At 44.9% G+C, this 20,174-nt stretch overlaps 1 protein-coding gene across 4 annotated transcripts in view; it reads right to left on the minus strand.

The window, feature by feature from the left end:
• LOC147103139 (uncharacterized) overlaps positions 1-20,174 on the minus strand; it is a 106,222-nt gene that overhangs the window by 75,474 nt on the left and 10,574 nt on the right. Inside the window, exons 1-2 of one of the 4 annotated variants that reach the window (XM_085962475.1) lie at positions 4,949-5,037; positions 3,763-3,844 (exon numbers count right to left, since the gene is read on the minus strand). In XM_085962475.1, the coding sequence (XP_085818601.1) occupies positions 3,763-3,799 (37 nt within the window). In that variant the 5' untranslated portion in view covers positions 3,800-3,844; positions 4,949-5,037. Of the gene's footprint in view, positions 1-3,762; positions 3,845-4,082; positions 4,186-4,924; positions 5,038-20,174 lie in introns of those variants that run through there. The other 3 variants (XM_085962476.1, XM_085962478.1, XM_085962474.1) reach the window with 3 other exon arrangements.

Genomic DNA, 20,174 nt, shown 5'->3' on the forward strand with positions numbered 1-20,174 from the left:
AGGCGCTATAGAAATGCAAGTCTTTCTTCTTTTAGAATGGCGAGCAGAGCTCAAACAGTAAAGGTGCTGCTCAAATTGAATTGCCCCATTTCAAACTAGAATCTAAGGCCTCGATTCTAACCGAAACCACTCAGTGAGAATGGAGTGGGTTTGGGTCAGATGCCGATTAACGATCAGCCCAATTTTAGACGGGGTGTAAACCAGGGGCACGAAATTCGGTTAGGCCCCATCTGGGGGCAGTAACCGAGTTAAGGCCGAACATTTAGCGCCAGGCTAAATTCGGCTTACTGACCCACACAGGAAGTGGAGCACAATGTCGGGCGCTCCACTTCCTGGTGGGGTGGTAACTGAGGTGATGTCGGGGCGTGATCAGCAGCGCTCCGCGGAGGCTCCTCATTTCAATGCCCCTCTCCTTCACTTAAAGGACAGGGACGTTGCATATTCTGCAGGGCCTCCGATGGCCCACACTAGGCCACCAGGGTGACGTGGTGCCATGGCAGCAGCCTGCCGCCGAGACATGGTGCCGGGCTGTGCGATGGCGGCCAGGGCCAGGACCACACCACGCACGGCCCACCACGGAGGGTCAACCTGGAGGTCGGCCAAAAAAAGAAAATAGCGGTGCGGGTTGCGGCCGTACCTCCCCTTTAACTACCGCCCCGCGAGCGGAGGTTGGCCCGGCTCGCGACCTGCGAGGCTGACGCTGGCATCGCCCATGGCGGCCTCGCGGGGCGCAGCCAAATTTTCGCCGCGGGACAGTAAGGGTTGCGGCGGGGCGCTAAGGGGTCGCCACGCATGGTGATGGCGCCACTGTCGGCGGAGCAGGCACCTGGGGCACTACCGGCGGGGGAGCGGCACTATCGGGTAGCGCCTCAGCAACACCCCGCCAAATTTCTCGGGAAGCACTTTTTTCACCCCCGGGGCAATTAGCCCTTTGCGTCCCGTTAGCGCCACCCTGAGGTGCTAACGGCAGGCGCAAAGGAGCCGAATTTCTACCCCAGGGCTTTAAATTCAAAATAGTACCTTCTAGTACATTTAAAGCACTAGTGAGTCCAGAAGTTATCGTAGACAGACAGATACAGTGAGCAGCTCATTTTACATTCAACAGCAGGTAGTCAGCTCAATGGCACATTGAACAAACAGGGATGTTGTCATTTTAAATGGGGAGAACAATGCTCAGGCTGCATTCAGTGTAATAGCAGATGCAACTTATAAATATGGCCACTGTAATATTTAAAGCACAAAGGCTGTGTCGAGCTTTAAGGTCTCAGAGGCTGGACTCAAAAGTTTCTGCATCAAACAGCTGAGATCAAAAATAACAGATAATGCTGGAAAAACACAGCAGATTAGTTAGCACATTTGGGGCCCTCCCTCAGAATTTATACTCGTCTTTTCTCTCTGAGTTCCTGCATATAGGAAGCGTTTTATTTCAGATTTACAGCAGTTGCAGTTTGTTTTTCTGTTGGATTTGAGCTGGCTGTAGTTAACTTAAGCTCTTGCAGACAATCACAGCTTTAAACAGCCTTGAATTATTTGTCGCAGCTGATAAACAAATGAAAGGGTGACTCACTCGTGGGTAGAATTTTCATGGGGGTTCCACATGAGTGCGAGTGTAAGAAACATGGATGAAAACATAGCGTGCAGGTGGATCTAGATGTGATGCAGGAACGGGCCCCTACCTGGCAGATGTCTTTTAATCTGGATTAACATACTTCAGTGAAAAGAAAATCGGGCGTGGTGTAAAGCAGACTGCCGATGCACTGTTGCCCGTTCCACACTACAGGCAAAGGCCAATTTCACCCCTTGCATCTTATTGCCTTTTTCATATCTTGCTCCTTTTCTCAAAATTGCATGATATGCAATATTGTGCAATAATATGCAGCAGTTTTGACAGGCTAACCCCAATAAGAACATCAGAAATAGGAGCAGGAGTCGGCCATTCGGGCCCTCGAGCCTGCTCCGCCATTCAATAAGATCATGGCTGATCTTCTAGCTCATCTCCACTTTCCTGCACTATCCCCATATCGCTGGATTCCCTTAGTATCCAAAAATCTATCGATCTCTGTCTTGAATATACTCAACGACTGAGCATCCACAGCTCTCTGGGGTAGAGAATTCCAAAGATTCACCACCCTCTGAGTGAAGGAATTCTTCCTCATCTCAGTCCTAAATGGCCAACCCCTTATTTGAGACTGTGACCCCTGGTTCTAGACTCCCCAGCCAGGGGAAACATCCTCCCTGCATCTACCCTGTCAAGCCCCATAAGAATTTTATGTAAGCAAATAATGTTTAACACTTTTATATGAAATTCTTTTGACTAAAATTTTAATAGAGGTGTTAACCCTCTTAAATTAATGGCTATGGTGTGAACAGGTAGTTAGATATCGCTGACTCTGTATCACAGAGACTATGACCCTGATCTGGACAGGGGCGGGATTACAGAGCGGGGGGAAGAGTTGTGTTCGGGAAACCAGGTTTCCCTGCGCGCTGTGCAGTTTTAACATCACAGCGTGCGTCTTTTTTTCCAGCAGGTTTCCTGCTGATTTACAGGCTTGGCTCCTTGTCGTGAGGGGAACACACCGGAGAAGGCCAGGAGCAGGTAGGGAGCCTGCAGCTGGGATAGTGATAGCATTGGGGGTAAGGGCTCAATCCTGAAGGGGGGAGGTCTGCAATGCTGAGGAGGGAGGTCAACGATCCAGGGTGGGGGGGGGGGGGTCCACGACGCTGGGGGTGGGAGAAGCAAGCTTGCTTTGGGGGCTGGGAGGAAACACTCCTGCTCCTCCTGGCCCACAAGCAGTGCTGGAAGGGCACTTGCCTCTTCCACGCACAGTCCTCGCCTCCCTTTAGCTGCCGGGTTTCCCAAGGCCCGGGAAACGCAGCCGGCCCGGGTTAAACATGTAAATCAGGTTAAATCTGAGGCATGCAGCCTCATTATAATATTTAACTGAGCAAATTGACTCTTGGGAGTGGGTTGGCTGTCTCCGTTAAAACCGGAAGTGGGCGGGTTCAAAGCGGTTTGGTTTGGTTTTGAGTTTTTCAAAATTTTCTCAGCCCACCTGACCCAAACCCATTCTTTTTTTAGAGGTTAAATTTCCCCTCTATGAGAGGGACTTCTAGTCCTATCGCCTTCCTTTCTCTCCTACACTATGAACACTGCGGCTTCTTACAGGCAGCTTTAACAATGGAGGTGATATGAAGTCAGATAGGAGAATGAGGCCAAGAACTACAATGAGTGACGAAGGGTAGAGCGATGTTTAAAAATCAGCTGAAAGACGATGTAACATACTGACATTTCGTGGCTCGTCTATAAAGTGACACATTACATCTTTTCACAGTGACGGTCACTAGCATCTCACTGAAGCACGATGGTCTGCATTTAAAATGTTCAAGCCTTGTCCACTTGAACTGTGGAAAACAGTGTGCAGGATTTCAAATGTTTATGCGGATTATGGATTTTGCCCTTCTCAATTTGGATGGTGCCTGCAGAATTTTTTAAGCTGTATAACACTAGAGGGTGCAGTACCGGTAGTTAAAAGTTCTATCATGTTGAGTTGTGGTGGTAATGGTGAGAGTAATTTGAGGTAACAAATTAAGAGGAAGCATTACAGCGTTACAGTGTATAAACTCAGGTGTGATCTTTTCCCATCGTGTATTGGTACCATAATGCTACAAAGGCCTAGGAATTACACTGTTTCCTTATGATCAGTCATCAGAAATATCCTTAAGAGATTGTTTATCCTCAAAGAATATAGCAATGGAAGATACCTATAAGATGTTCGATCTTGATGCTTCCGGTCACCATCCTTCACCCCTGAGAAAAATCCAGTGGGCAGGTCACCAAGAGAATCTGAAACAGAGTTAACTATTGTGAATAATAAGTCATCTGATGTGCACATACACTCACTTTTCCAAATACTGCTGGGCTTTCTGATGTCAACAGCAGGCAATCCAGAAGCAATTCAGTCATGGCTACATCTACCACGCAAGATTAACGACTACTAGCAAATGTATAAAGAATTTTCCGCAATTGAATACACGCTGACCAGGATGTACCCTTGAAGGGATACTATATATGAAAGGCTCACGGAAGTCAAACTGCCAATTTCGGATTTTAGAAACTATCTTTCATAGCTTAGTTTAGTAATCCAACTCGCATCCATTGCCCCCCCTTCTCCTGCTCATCTCAGAGTGCTAGGTTGATTCAAGCTGATGCCGAATGCCCGGAGAGTGAAAATCACACTCCTACCCTGCATCTGACCCAAGTGTTGACTGCAAATAGAAATGTTCTCACCGCAGTACGCTGCCGCCCCATGAGTTAAGAGGTGTGTCTGCTGGGATGGTGCTGTACTGCTATAATAAAACTGTATTTACCAAGCTCACTGCTGAGGTGCTTGCTGTCCACAACTCCCCCATCATTTGGGAGCTCTGTTGCATTTCAAAAATGAATGCGAGAACAGGCTAATTGTGTGATCACTGAGATTTGCAGGACAGTCATTGAATTTACAACAATAAATCATGCAAAAGTAAATGTAATCTTTAACCTTGAGAATTGCCATACGCTGAGTGAAGACTCACATATATGATTTTCGTCAGCCTTTTCTGGGAGTATTTCTTTAACATGAATTTCTTTCACTAGCAAAATATATTTGAAAAACATTGTCTTATGTTTCTTTCACAAAACAGGCTACGGCTTGCTTATACTAGTTGGATTCAAATGATAAACACTTATCTACAATAGGAGAAGGCGAAAGAATGAGAGAATCTAACACAACTTTCTATCCCGGGTATTAACTACACAGGGACTGGTACTCACTTATACCGAGACTGGTATTCATTTACACCGAGACTGATACTCACTTACACAGAAAGTGGTAATTACTTACACACCGCGAGTGGTACTCACTTATATACAGATACTGATACTCACTTATACACAGAGAATGGTACTCACTTATACACAGAGAGTGGTTCTAACACAGAGACTAGTCCGAACACAGAGAGACTGGTGCTCACCCAGTGACTGGTCCTAACACAGAGACTATTACTTATATAAGGCTGGTATTCACTTACACAGAGACTGGTCTATCACAGAGAGACGAGTGCTTGGACAGAGAGACTGGCACTTACACAGAGACTAATAATTATAAAAGGCTGGCACTCACTTAGACAGAGACTGGTACTCACTCACACAGGGACTGGCTCTCACTCAGAGACTGGCACTCACTCACACAGACTGGCTCTCACTTATAGATAAGACATCAGATTTGTAGGTTTGATTTTGTCATTGATTTTAGTTTAAAAAAGAATGAACAAACCCACGCTTTTTAAAATAAAAAGTGAAATATTGGTTTTAATCAGTATACAAATTTTGGTAGGATCAAATAGAATACTTTAGCAAATAAATGCTTCCAACTGCTGACAAAGTATAACAGTAAAAGAGGCATGCCTGATTAACAGCCTCCTCAACACCTCCTCCCACAGTTCACAAAATAAGTACCGATCAGCCAGGCCATTCGGCCCCTCTAGCCCATCCTTCCATTGAAATCTGCAATCCCCCCCATCATGGTGTCTTATTGCCTCTTGCCTTTGATTTTGGAGCTTTTGTCTCCATTACTCTACCTGTTACTGAGCAATGTTTCCTAGTGTCAGTCCCAAACTTGCCTTTTATCAGTTTACACCTATGTCCCCTAATCTTACAAGGTAAGCATGAGCCCTGCCAGAACCAGTCAAGAATGGTGGTGGACCATCAGGCAACTAATGGAAGCTCATGAACATCCCCATCCTCAATTAGGACAGAACCCAGTACATGAGGCTACATTTCCTACATTACAACAGTGACTCCATATAAGTATAAGTATTAGTCTCTGGACCAGTCTCTCTGTGTTCGGACCAGTCTCTGTGTTAGTCTAACATAATAGAGAATCCAAAGGTCTTCTATAGGCATATTAACAGTAAAAGAGTTGTCAGAGGAGCGGTGGGACTGATCAGAGACCAAACTGGAGATCTATTGGTGGAGGCAGAAGGTATGGCTGAGGTACTAAATGAATACTTTGCATCGGTGTTCACCAAGGAAGAGGACTTTGCCAAAGCTGCGGTAAATGAGGGTATGTGCTGGGATACTGAATGAGATAAAAAGAGAAAAATCCACATGGATCAGTGCTGGGACCACTGCTGTTCACAATTTACATAATGATTTAGGCTTTGGAATCAAAAACACAATTTCTAAATTTGCAGATGATACCAAATTGGGGGGGGGGATAATCAATACTGAGGAGGACTGCAACAAATTACAGGAGGGCATTAATAAACTTGCAGAATGGGCATATAATTGGCAAATGAAGTTCAACACAGATAAATGTGAGGCAGCACGGTGGCATAGTGGTTAGCACTGTTGCCTCACAGCGCCAGGGACCCGGGTTCGAATCCGGCCTCGGGTGACTGTCTGTGTGGAGTTTGCACATTCTCCCTGTGTTTGCGTGGGTTTCTTCCGGGTGCTCCGGTTTCCTCCCACAGTCCAAAGATGTGCGGGTTTAGGTTGATTGGCTATGATAAATTGACCCTTAGTGTTAGGGGGATTAAATACGTGGGGTTACGGGGATAGGGTGGGATATGTGTTGGTGTAGGGGTTACGGGGACCGGGTGGGATATGTGTCGGTGCAGGCTCGATGGGCCGAAATGGCCTCTATCTGCACTGTGGGGTTTCTGTGATTCTGTGATTACATTTTGGTAGGAAGAATAGGGAGGTCACTTATCACTTGGAGGGTGCGAGTCTAGGTGGAGTAGAGGAACAAAGGGATCTCGGAGTACAAATACACAAATCACTAAAAGTTGCGCCACAGGTTAGCAAGGCCATAAATAAAGCAAACCAAGCACTAGAGTTTATTTCTAGAGGTTTAAAATTGAAAAGTAGGGAAGTTATACTAAACCTGTATCGAACCTTGGTTAGACCACACTTCGAGTACTGTGTACAATACCGGTCACCATATTATAAAAAGGATATAGAGGCACTGGAGAGGGTGCAGAGAAGATTTACAAGGATGATACCAGAAATATGAGGGTATATCTGTCAGGAAAGGATGAACAGGCTGGGTCTCTTTTCTCTTGAAAAAAGAAGGCTGAGGGGTGACCTAATAGAGGTCTTTAAAATTATGAAAGGTTTTGATAGAGTAGACACAGAGAGAATGTTTCCACTTGTGGGGAAGAGCATAACTAGAGGCCATCAATATAAGATAGTCACCAAAAAATCCAATAGGGAATTCAGAAGAAATTTCTTTACCCAAAGAGTGGTGAGAATGTGGAACTCACGACCACAGGGAGTGGTTGAAGCGAATAGTATAGATGCATTTAAGGGGAGGCTAGACAAGCATATGAGGGAAAAGGGAATAGAGGGTTATGCTGATAGATTTAGATGAGGAAAGACGGGAGGAGGCTCGAGTGGAGCACAAACGCCGGCATGGAGTGGTTGGGCCAAATGGCCGGTTTCTGTGCTGTATATCCGATGTAATGATCCTAAAAAAGAGGAGGTACTATAAAGTCTGGCAGTACTTCAAGTGGATAAATCACCCAGTCAAGATAGGATGCATCCTAGGTTGCTGAGGGAAGTAAGGATAGAAATCACAGAGGTGCCAAAGGACTGGAGGATTGAAAATGTTACACCCTTGTTCAAAAAAGGGGCGAAGTATAAACCTGGTAATTACAGGCCAATCAGTTTAACGTCGGTGGTGGGGAAGCTTTTAGAAACAATAATCCAGGAGAAAATTAACAGCCACTTGGACAAGCATGGACTAATAAAGGAGAGTCTTTGTTCAGAGCAAATCGTGTTTGACCAACTAGATTGAATTCTTTGATGAGGAACAAGGGGTGGATGAGGGCAGTGCAGTTGATGTTGTGTATATGGACTTTCAAAAGGCGTTTGATAAAGTACCACATATTAGGCTTGTTAGCAAAATCGAAGGCTATTGGATAAAAGGGGCAATAGCAGCAAGGATAAAAAATTGGCTTAGGAATAGAAAACAGAGAGTTGTGGTGAATGGCTGTTTTTCAGACTGGAGGGAGGTATACAGTGGCATTCCCCAGGGTTCAGTACTAGGGCCACTGCTGTTTTTGAAAGACATTAATGACTTGGACTTGGAGGTACAGGGCACAATTTCAAAATTTGCAGATGACGCGAAACTTGGAAGTGTAGTAAATGGTGAGGAAGACAGTGATCGGCTTCAAGAGGACATAAATAGACTGGTGGAATGGGCAGATACATAGCAGAGAAGTGTGAGGTGATACATTTTGATAGGAAGAAAGAGGAGAGACAATACATGCTAAATGGTACAATTTTAAAGGGGGTGCACAAACAGAGAGACCTGACCTGGGGGTGTTTGTGCTCAAATCTCTGAAGGTGGCAGGACAGGTTAACAAAGCAGTTAATAAAGCAAATGGCATCCTGGGCTTTATAAATAGAGGCATAGAGTACAAAAGTCAGGAAGTGATGCTAAACATTTATAAAACACTAGTTCAGCCCAGCTGGAGTATTGTGTCCAATTCTGGGCACCACACTTTAGGAAGGATGCGAAGGCTTTGGAGAGGGTGCAGAAGAGATTTAGTAGAATGGTTCCAGGGATGAGGGATTACAGTTACGTGGATAGACTGGAGAAACTGGGGTTGTTCTCCTTAGAGCAGAGAAGGCTAAGAGGAGATTCGATAGAGGTGTTTAAAATCATGAAGGGTTGCGATAGAGTAAATAAAGTGAAACTGTTTCCAATGGCTGAAGGGTCGATAACCAGAGGGCACAGAGTTAGGGTGATCAGCAAAAGAGCCAGAGGCGACAGGAGGAAAAACGTTATTACACAACGCGTGGTTAGGATTTGGAATGCACTGCCTGATAGGGCGGTGGATACAGATTCAATAGTAGCCTTCAAAAGGGAATTAATTAAATACTTGAAGGAGAAAAAATTGCAGGGATATGGGGAAAGAGCCGGGGAGTGAGACTAACTGGATTGCTCTTCAAAAGAGCCGGCGCAGACTCGATGGGCCGAATGGCCTCCCTCTGTGCTGTACTATTCAATGATTCTATGATTTTACACTTCAAAAGTCCCCAAGCTGTAAAGCGCTTCGGGACGTCTTGAGGTCATGAATGGCGCTATATAAATGCAAGTTGTTTCTTTATGAGTGCAAGAGACAAGACTGAAATGTTTGCAAACATCTTAAGCCAAAAGTGCTCAGTAGACAATGCTTCTTAGCCCCCTCCTGTGTCAAGTGTCTAGCCAATTTGATTCATTCCACATGGCATTCAGTAGCAGCTGAATATGCTGGACACATCAAAGGCTTCGACTCTGACAAGAACCCAGCTGCAGTGCTGAAGACCAGCTGTCCCCTAGCCAAGCGATTCCACAGTAGCTATGACAATTACATCTATGGAACAATGCAGTCAATTGTTCAGATAGGTCTTATACACGAAAAGCAGGACAAATTTAACCTGGTCAGTTACCGCCCTATTATACATGAGGCTATTGGATTTCAGTCTTCACAAAAAAAAACACTATTAAAAATCTTGAAATCCAATGTAGTAAAGAGGAATCAGTTACCCTGAAGCAGTGGCCTTGGTCATAGAACTTTATTCAGAGCAGGTTCTTGGTTGTACCCTGTTTTCTCAGTTGTCAGTTGTTTTGGGGTTGTGTCAGCTTTTATGAAGCTGGTTGCACCTTTTCCAAGTTTCATAGATTGACATGTGTGATATATTATCTCCCTGTTTTCCTACATTCCTCTTTCAGGTGTGTAAGTAGTTCCTCCCCAGCTTCAAACAGCTCTACCCTCTCCTCCGAGGCCTATATCAGATAGGCCACTGAGAGGTCACTGATTCTCAGAAGTGAGAGACACACTTCAGCATACAGCCTGAAGGATGCCACGCTACCTAATCACTGTCTTTGTCTTCCTCCAAAGGGTTTTCTTAGACCGAGAGGCATCACAGCATTGCCCTATCCTGGGAAGATGTTTTTTGTTCATTCATGGGATGTGGGCATCGCTGGCAAGGCCAGCATTTATTGCCCATCCCTAATTGCCCTTGAGAAGGTAGTGGTGAGCCACCTTCTTGAACCGCTGCAGTCCGTGTGGTGAAGGTGCTCCCACAGTGCTGTCCAGGATTTTGACCCAGCGACGATGAAGGAACGGCGATATACTTCCAAGTCAGGATGGTGTGTGACTTGGAGGGGGTGGTGGTGGTGTTCCCATGTGCCTGTACCAAAGTACCAAACATAACAGTCAAAGGCAGCTAGTTACGTTACCCTCTTTGCTTAACCACTTCTAACTCAGCTGTCTGAAGGGATAGCATAGCAGTTATCAGTCAATACAATGAATTTGAACCTAAAGTATAACTTCTAAACATCTCAGGAACTGTCCATTTTCGGCCAACTGCTCTAATTTCAAGCTAATATGATTTTTGTCATTCTTCTCTGTGGTGTTAAACTGATGTGAATGATAACTCACCTACCTCCTTCCTGGTCCTGAGACACAATGGTACCCAGTCCCTGGTGGCTGGTGTAAATGTTATCTATAAATGGGCAGCTTTACCTGGTAGAATTAGTGCTTTAGCTCCCCAAATGTATGCTGATGATTGTCATCCCCCAGTTTCCTGAAAGCCTGTGGAACATCCCTACCTTTCCCACCAGAGATTAAAAAATAAATAGTTAACCAGACCATGGAGTGGGCCTCCAACTTAGACAACATAATCTCTAATCAGCCAAAAATAGCCTACACACATAAAAAAAGGACTGCGGTATTCAGAGTCTTCCTTTCTTCGACTCATTCTATTTTGTCAGGATTCGTGGCAAACCCATCTGCTGAAAAGAAATATCCCAGGTACTGAGCTTTCAGCTGCAGAAAGTGACAATTCTCTGCCTTTATCTTGACAGCCTTTCTAAATGTTTCTCAGATGTGCTTCAATTGACAACAGATCATCTAAATAAATAAGGAATATCTGATAGGTCAAATCATGCACGGTTCACTGCATAATCTGATGGAAGATTATAAGGCACAAGACACAGACCAAAAGTTATCCAGGCATACTCAAATAAATAATTAAAGTCAACTGTGACAAATGCGACCTTATGATGCATCTCTTCCCTCGTAGTCACTTGGTGATAATTACTAGGTCAGTCCATGACGGAAAATAATAGTTCCCCATGAAGCGCATCAAGGGCTATCCATGGGAGAGGAAATGTCTTGTCATGGCCTTCAGTCAATGATAGTCCAGAAATAGCAGTAACTCACTGTTTGACTTGATGAAGTGTAGACACTGGAGACCTCCCTAATAATCCCTTCCATATATACTCCTTCACCTCTTGATGCTGGGGGGGGAAAGTATCCTATGATGATTGAGCCACAGAGACATCATCCAGAATGAATATCCAACGTTCCATCTGTCAATGAACCCAAGTCCTCATCCTCATTCAGAAACACTGGCGATATTTATGCAGCGACTCCTCTAACTGTTACCTCTGTTTGGCAGTACAATCCTTTCTTAACCAGTCTACGAATATACTGAATTCTGAGTCTCTGGCTAAGGTATTTGCATCCCAAATTGAAACATGTTCCATAAGAACATACAAGAACATAAGAACTAGGAGCAGGAGTATTCGAAACGGCCCCTCGAGCCTGCTCCGCCATTCAATAAGGTCATGGCTGAACTTCTACATCAACTCCACTTTCCCGCCCTATCCCCATATCCCTTGATTCCCTTAGTGCCCAAAAATCTATCGATCTCAGCCTTGAATATATTCATCGACTGAGCCTCCACAGCCCTCTGGGGCTCCCCCTCTCTCCAAACCCCATTCCCCTCTTCCTGACCCCTATTCTCCTTCTCTCTGACCCCATTTCCCTCCTCCCGACCCCCATTCCCCCCCTCTCTCTCTCTGACCCCATTACCCTTGTGGTAATGTTACTGGCTTTCTCTTACAGGAGCTGCTTATGAATACTTAGTCAAGTCCATGGCTGAAGCCAAGCTTCTTCGCTGGACTGGTTAGCCACAAACACTGGCAACAATCTCTTGCTAAACTCAACCAGTATGGATACTAAAACCAAACCACCGGGTCCAGGGATTGATCGGACTCCACCAACAATTGGCAGTTAGCAACCTTGGCTCCTCCTCAGTTAGTAATCATTACAGTGGTCACTGCTTCAGTTGGAATTCCCACCCTGTCCCTCTGGCCACCTTTAATGCCCTTAGAGGTGGAAATGACAGGCATGAGGTAAAGTTTTCTATTCCACACTGTGGACTGAGGCTAGCTCTGCTTGTAGCAAAGCCTGATGCTCAGTAACAACATTCGTGCCCACTTTACCAAGCAAAATGACCCGTGGTTACAATAGCAAAAAACTGCGGATGCTGGAAATCTGAAATACCCTTGAGGATCGCAGACCTGAAATGTTAACTCTGTTTCTCTCTCCACGGATGCTGCCTGGCCTGCTGAGCATTTCCACCATTTTCTGTTGTCCCTTGGATGGCTGGGGGAAAGCCCGACAGGTCATTTATCACTAAAATAATGTACTTTGGGATAGCTGTACCCTTCGCCTGTACATTTATTTCCAGGTAGGATATCTCTAAGTTGAGAAAATCCTTTCTGAAATAACAATTAGCAATGTCACTGACCTGACTGCCTCTGTCTAATCAGCAGGGAATTTCTACAGCCTCAATCTTTATGCTTATCATGGCAATTATGCATTTATTAAAATAAGACTTCCCACGGCTCAAATATACTGGTCCATTCAAATTTAATTAGAAGCAAATAAAATGTAAAAGAGGAATACAGGAAAAGAGGGTGAAAGAAAAAAGACTTGCATTTCTATAGCGCCTTTCACGACCACCGGATGTCCCAAAGCGCTTTACAGCCAATGAAGTACTTTTTTGAAGTGTAGTCACTGTTGTAATAAGAACATAAGAAATAGGAGCAGGAGTAGGCCATTTGGCCCCTCGAGCCTGCTCTGCCATTCAATGAGATCATGGCTGATCTGATCTTGGGCTCAGCTCCATTTCCCTGCCCGCTCCCCATAACCCTTGACTCCCCTATAGTTCAAAAATCTGTCTATCTCCACCTTAAATATATTCAATGACCCAGCTTCCACAGTTCTCTGGGGCAGAGAATTCCACAGATTTACGACCCTCCGAGAGAAGAAATTCCTCCTCATCTCCGTTTTAAATGGGCGACCCCTTATTTTGAAACTATGCCCCCTAATGTAGGAAACGCAGCAACCAATTTGCGCGCAGCAAGCTCCCACAAACAGCAATGAAATCAATGACCAGTTTTAGTCGTGTTGGTTGAGGGATAAATATTGGCCAGGACACCGGGGAGAACTTCCCTGCTCTTCTTCGAAATAGTGCCATGGGATCTTTTACATCCATCAGAGAGAGCAAATGGGACATCGGTTTAATGCCTCGTCATTTGATGATAAATTAATTTTTGGATTATTAACAATTTAAATTTATAATAAGTAGCTAACTGGAATCACTACAAGTAAAGCTAATTAAGGGATAAAGGACTGATCCAAATACAGGAGATGCTGAAAGCTCCAACTGTTGGAAGTATTTCTACAGTCCAGCAGAGGGAGCCAGAGGGAAGAAAAATGTGTACGGTGGAATCAGAACTGTTAAGATCTTTGTTAATTTAAAGAGCGCAGGTGGCTGTATTTAAATTTTCTTCAGTAAAGATTGAAAATAATTTAATTACTTGATTCCTGTGCATTTCTAAGAAGCTGCCGCCAATTCCGAAGCGATGAGAAACAATGAAACAGTTTACTTTTCATGTCCTGGGGGAGGCGGTATCTGCAGCACTCCCAGATTGTGTAAACTTGACAGCTTTTGGGGGGGGGAGCCAAATCCTCGTTTAATAAGGGCATTAAAAAGCCCCTACAACTCATTGATGGTGCAGCCATCAAATCCTTCGATACCCTTGAGGTTCCATCAGAACAATACCTTCTAATACTTACAAATGAAACACTTCCTACCTCACCAGACCAATTGGGTCAGAGCCACACAGCCACGCACATCCCTAGACACCTTATGGCCCAGCCAACAAATGCACAGTAAAATTTATTTCCAGGTTATAAGGAATCCAGGAATATACAAACACAACAAAAACAGCCTGGGCAAAGACCTTGTCCAACAACGATTAGGATTCCATTGGTGAAGCAGAACCTCAACTGTAATAAACTGAAAGAGGGTCAAATGAAAATTAACCTGAGCACATCAGACACCCCGGCCTGCCTGCACAGAAGGTTCCCTGGACCCGTGGCAGAGTGCTGGAGAAGCTGTGGCGAGGAGGGCACAATCCTTCACACTTTCTGGGCATGCCCAAAAATCCCAGCCCTTCTCGGAGAAGTTGCTGCGTCACACTGATAAAATGGCCAAGCGCCCCATTGAACCAGGCCTGGCACACTCCCTTCTTGGCTTCCCCAGTGTGACCCCTTCAGCAGCCCAACATGGGTAAACTCTTGATATCATGCTAACTGCAGCCCATTGGTAGATCAGGTGATAATAGCAAGATCCCCCTCCTCCCACCTGGTCATTGTACATTGCTGCACTACGGAAGATAGATAACCAGGTTCTCCCTGAGGCTGAAACATAGAAACATAGAAAAATAGGAGCAGGAGTAGGCCATTCGGCCCTTCGAGCCTGCTCCGCCATTCAATATGATCATGGCTGATCCTCTATCTCAATACCATATTCCCGCTCTCTCCCCATACCCCTTGATGCCTTTTGTGTCTAGAAATCTATCTATCACCTTCTTAAATATATTCAGTGACTTGGCTTCCACAGCCTTCCGTGGTAGAGAATTCCACAGGCTCACCACCTTCTGAGTGAAGAAATTTCTCATCTCCGTCCTAAACATCTTACCCCGTATCCTGAGACTGTGACCCCTCGTTCTCGACCCCCCAGCCAGGGGAAACATCCTCCCTGCATCCAGTCTGTCTAGCTCTGTCAGAATTTTATATGTTTCAATGAGATCCCCTCTCATTCTTCTAAACTCTAGTGAATACAGGCCTAGTCGACCCAATCTCTCCTCATATGACAGTCCTGCCATCCCAGGAACCAGTCTGGTGAACCTTCGCTGCACTCCCTCTATGGCAAGTATATCCTTTCTTAGGTAAGGAGACCAAAACTGCACACAGTACTCCAGGTGTGGTCTCACCAAGGCCCTGTATAACTGTAGTAAGACAGCCTTGCTCCTGTACTCAAATCCTCTTGCAATGAAGGCCAACATACCATTTGCCTTCCTAACTGCTTGCTGCACCTGCATGTTTGCTTTCAGTGACTGGTGTACAAGGACAACCAGGTCCCTTTGTACAGGAGAGATCCCTACCAGACCCACTCATAGCAGCCCCATGACCAGCAAAGGGCTACCATGCCAGCAGCAGCCTCCACGGACATGCTAACAGTCAGTACTTCACCCTGATGATCAACGCTTCCTACGCTGTGTCTGCGTGTCAGGATTTGCTGATAAAAAATTAAAACAGGATTTAAACTTCCTGTGTGCCCAACAGTGGCCCAAAGTTGCCCAGAATGTTGCAGGGCAAATCCCTACCGCACATACATGGATCGTGTGCACATGTACGGTCACCTGATCAGCTGGCTCCTGCTCTCCTGACAATGTCATGCACTGGTGTGTAAACAATTGAAACCTTAAACGTTGTTGATTTAAAAGCATCAAAATGTAAGCAAGGCACTAAAAGCACAGAAGCACATCTATCGTAATGCATAACAAGTCAGCATTTAATGATGCGAACATTTAAATCCCCTTGTGTGGCTCAGATTAGTTCCTTTTCCATATTACGACTATGTAGCAAACTCCTCTGTTCAAACCCACACAGATCTCAAAATTACTATTGTGCAAGTTTATTCAATGTTCAGAATATCGCGACAAGCCAGTGCAGCATAGGAATGCTTATATCAAACCCTTTGTGTTAAAGGTTTTGTTTTAAATAGTTAATTTGGTTCCCTCTCTTTCATCGCTCCACCTGCAGTTTCCGAGTTAATAAAACAAGCAGCTGAAGAGTTCCACAACCGAATGATCTATAGGAGTGGACCTGGGATTCTCTAGACTTTGACTGCTTCATGATGCACAAGAATGAACCTGGAAGTCTATAGATGGTTGCCACTACCTGGTGCAAAGATTAGACCAGGGCAACTCATTCTCTAATATAGTTTGTGTCAATTGGTGGAGCCTTTGGACTCTGCATTTTGCCATTCCAATGACCTAAACAAAAATGGGAAATCACTGTGTAAAGAACCATGGCCATGATCTTGTGTTCATCACTCATGGTGCTGAAAACGACTGTGCCATTGAACAAGTACATGTTCAGCATTGACAGAGATATTAAGGAATTAAATGAAACTATTGACCTCAAGCTGCATCCCGTTCTGAGACTTGATAGCCAAGGAAATTGCACCAAAACAGTCTAAAAAAATCTAAATTTCCTGTGGGTAGAAACAGTCCTACACCAGCACACCACCGCCTCTCCCAAGGCTGTTGGAAAATGATGGGGAACATCCTGGGTGTGAATGGCATGCTCCAACACTCTCAATTTATCAAAATTCCAGGGTTCAGATCTGAGTGTGTCTTCATATTCTGAAAAAGGTGTTTAAATAACTCTGAATGAAAGAATAGAAAGAAATGAGTGAGCTTGGTCATTCAGTGAGACACAGATCGTGCACATATTGACCGTGAGGGTATGAGGAAGTGGCAGTGACACCGGTGCACAAATCTTCGTACCACCAGAGCTTTAAATCTTCATCCTCAGTGGTCACGTCTCCTTTGTAAATTTCCAAATCTTTCATCGCAAAAAGACACGCTTCTATGTGCTTTAGTTTTCCCCTGTAACACAAGTGATGGAAATTGAACATAACTGCAGCTTAAGTTATTATAAGCTGGTGTCCCTCTGTGTAACTATTTGTTTTCACATCACAGGCAAAGCCATTTGGTTATAACAACAGAAAATGCTGGAAAAACTCAGCAGGCCAGGCAACATCCGTGGAGAGAGAAACAGAGTTAACATTTCAGGTCAAAACCCTTCTTCAGATGCCATTTGGTTTCCGCTTTCACAGAAAAATAAATCAAATCACAGAATTTAAAAATCCTATTTTAACTTATTCAATCATCGTAAAAATCTTAGCCCTGGTCATAGGCTCATTTGTAGGGTTTTTTGAGTTTCTGGTGGTATTTTGATTTGGTAGCTTTGCTAGCTTCCTATTTTGGCATGTATGGCCTTCACTTGCTGCAGCACACTTCACTCCACTCAAACTGTACGCCAATCAAAGCTCTGGTGCTACAACCAAAACCCAGCAGGCACTGACACTCTGGGCAAGCAAAGATTTGAGCACCGGTGTCACTGCCGCTACCTCATACCCTCACTGTCAATGTGTGCACGATCTGTGTCTCACTGGATGACCAAACTCACTCATTTCTTTCTATTCTTTCATTCATAGTTATTTAAACACCTTTTTCAGAATATGAAGACACACTCAGATCTGAACCCTGGGATACTGATAAATTGAGAGTGTTGGAGCATGCCATTCACACCCAGGATGTTGCCCGTCATTTTCCAATAGCCTTGGAGTTTCTCCTGTGATGCAGTCCAACAGCAAATAAACCTGGGGAGATCGCAGAATCTAGCAGCGACCCAAGAGGTCTTCTTATTCTACTGATTTAAAGGAAGTGTCTTAAGCTACATCCTTTGTGTTGACTATAGGAAATTAAAATATTTAACTACGATCAATTCTAATGCTTTACTTCCCTTTCCTCTCAAAGTACTTGAACTTGTTGTCAGCTCCTGGATCCATGCCCAGCTCTCCTGCAACTCCCTGTTTGAATCCCTCTAATTTGGTTTCCACCTCTCCTACAACAGTAAAACAGCCCTAACAAGAGTCATGAATCACATCCTCTGTGACTGTGACCATGGTACGTTATTCCTCCTTGTGCTCCTCAATCTCGCTAAAGCATTCGACACTGTCAATCGCACCATCTTTCTCCACACCTCTCCTCCATTGACCATCTTAGTCAGACTGCCCTCGCTTGGATCCACTCTCGCTTATCTAATCATAGCCAGGGCATCTCAAGCAATGGCTTCTCTTCCCACTCCCACATCATCACCTCGGAAATCCCTCAAGAGTTTATCCTTGACCCCTTCCTCTTCCTTATCTGCATGCTGCCCCTTGACAAAATCAAGGGGCAGCATGCATCCAAGCAGGCATGGGGACAGCTTTCACGTGTACACTGAGACACCCAGCTTTACCTCTCCATCACTTTTCTCAACTCCTCAGCTGCCTCTCTGCTGTCAGACGGTTTGCCCAAAATCTAGTCTTGGATGAGCTGTAATTTTTGCCAATTAGGAAGATTGAAGTCATTATCTTTGGCCCCCACAACAACGATTCCATGCCCCTCCCTTGCTACTGTTCCCAGCTGAACCAGACTGTTCACAACCTTCGGATCCCGACCCTAAGGTGAGATTTAGAGCCCATATCGTCTCCATTACAAAGACTGCCTGCTTTCACCTCCATAACATCGCCTGTCTCTGCCCCACCTCAGTTCATCTGCCTCTGAAACCCACATTCATGCTTTGTCATTCCTGAATTGTTTAATTCAATACACTGCTGACCAGCCTTCCATTTGCCACCCTCTGTAAACTTCAGCTCATCCAAAACTCTGCCCTATCTCACACCAAATCCACTCGCCCATCACCTCTATCCTCGCTTACCTACATTGGTTCTTGGTATCCTACTGCCTTAAATTTAAATCTCTCCACGGCCTCTCCCCTCCCTACCTCTGTAACTTCTTCCAACGCTACAACCACCAATGAACTCTCTGTTCCTCTGACTCCAGCCTCTTGTGCATCCCCTCCCTTCATTCCACCATTGGCAGCTGTGAATTCAGCTGCCGAGACCCCACACTGTGGAATTCCCTTCCTAAATCCCGCCACCTCTCTACCTCCCTTTCTTTCTTTAGGACCTTCCTTAACCTCTTTGACCAAGCCTTTGGTTATCCTTCCTAATCTTTCCTTCCTTGGCTTGGTGTCCCATTGTCCTTACTACTTTGTGAAGCGCCTTGGGGCATTTTCTACATTAAAGGTGCTATACAAATGCAAGTTGTTGTCTGCAGTGAGGATCTCTTACGTGGATACTGGTAGGTTTCACTGGAGGCCGCTAGCCAGAAGAAGATTATCTTTAGTACCGTAGGCCACTGTATCAAAGTCATGGTGATCAAGCATTGATTAAATTTGTGCTAACGGACTATACTAGACAAGGTGCATCGTCTACTTGGAAAAATATCTGATCGCCATTTTGTGGAGTCTTCAGGAAGTATTGAACTGTTTATGAGTCTCTGGGTTTTACTTACAGTACTTAAAGTACAGGTGAGAGAGACAATTTGACCCATTCATCTCCAGAAACCTATCACAGCATATAACCACCTCTTGAATGATTCCAGAGACTTTGCCCTGGGCCCCTATCCAGGGCTTAGATGCTTCCCTGTGCTGAGTGACCAGGACTGATAGCAGTACTTGAAGTGCATTTGCAGAGAGAACTTTAACTTTAGCAATGGCAGTCTCAGACTGATTGGGCAGTATAACTCAGCATTCTGTATACTTGGCTAATTGCTGAATCTCTTTAAGCCTCTCTCCTAGCCAGTTCAATGCATTTCTTTAAGTATTTCTTATTTTATTGTTCCATTCTGTAACACCTCACACGTCTCTGTATCAGAGTGCGCCATGCAGCTGCCCAGTCTGACATTACTCTCCTAGCCAGTATTCATTGCTTCTTCTCTTCCATCCAATTTCTTATCCACCTCCAAGTTTTACCTAAACCTCAGCCATGGCTCAGTGGTAGCAGTCTCACCTTTGGGTCATTAAGGTTCCTGGTTCAAGTCCCATTCCAGGGACTTGAGCACATAATCTAAGCTGACACTTCAGTGCAGTACTGTCACTGAGGGAGTGCTGCACTGTCGGAGGTGCCGTCTTTTGGATGAGACATTAAACCTGCACTCTCCGATGGATATAAAAGATCCCATGACACTATTTGAAGAGGAGCTGGGGAGCTTCTCCCGGTGTCTTGGCCAATATTTATCCCTCAACTAACATCAATAAAACAGATTATCTGGTCATTAGCACATTGCTGATTGTGGGAGTTTGCTGTGTGAAAATTGTCTGTT

Source organism: Somniosus microcephalus, chromosome 20, assembly GCF_052327205.1.
Source record: "Somniosus microcephalus isolate GS21.2 chromosome 20, FLI_Smic_1.0, whole genome shotgun sequence".
Lineage (NCBI taxonomy): Eukaryota > Metazoa > Chordata > Chondrichthyes > Squaliformes > Somniosidae > Somniosus > Somniosus microcephalus.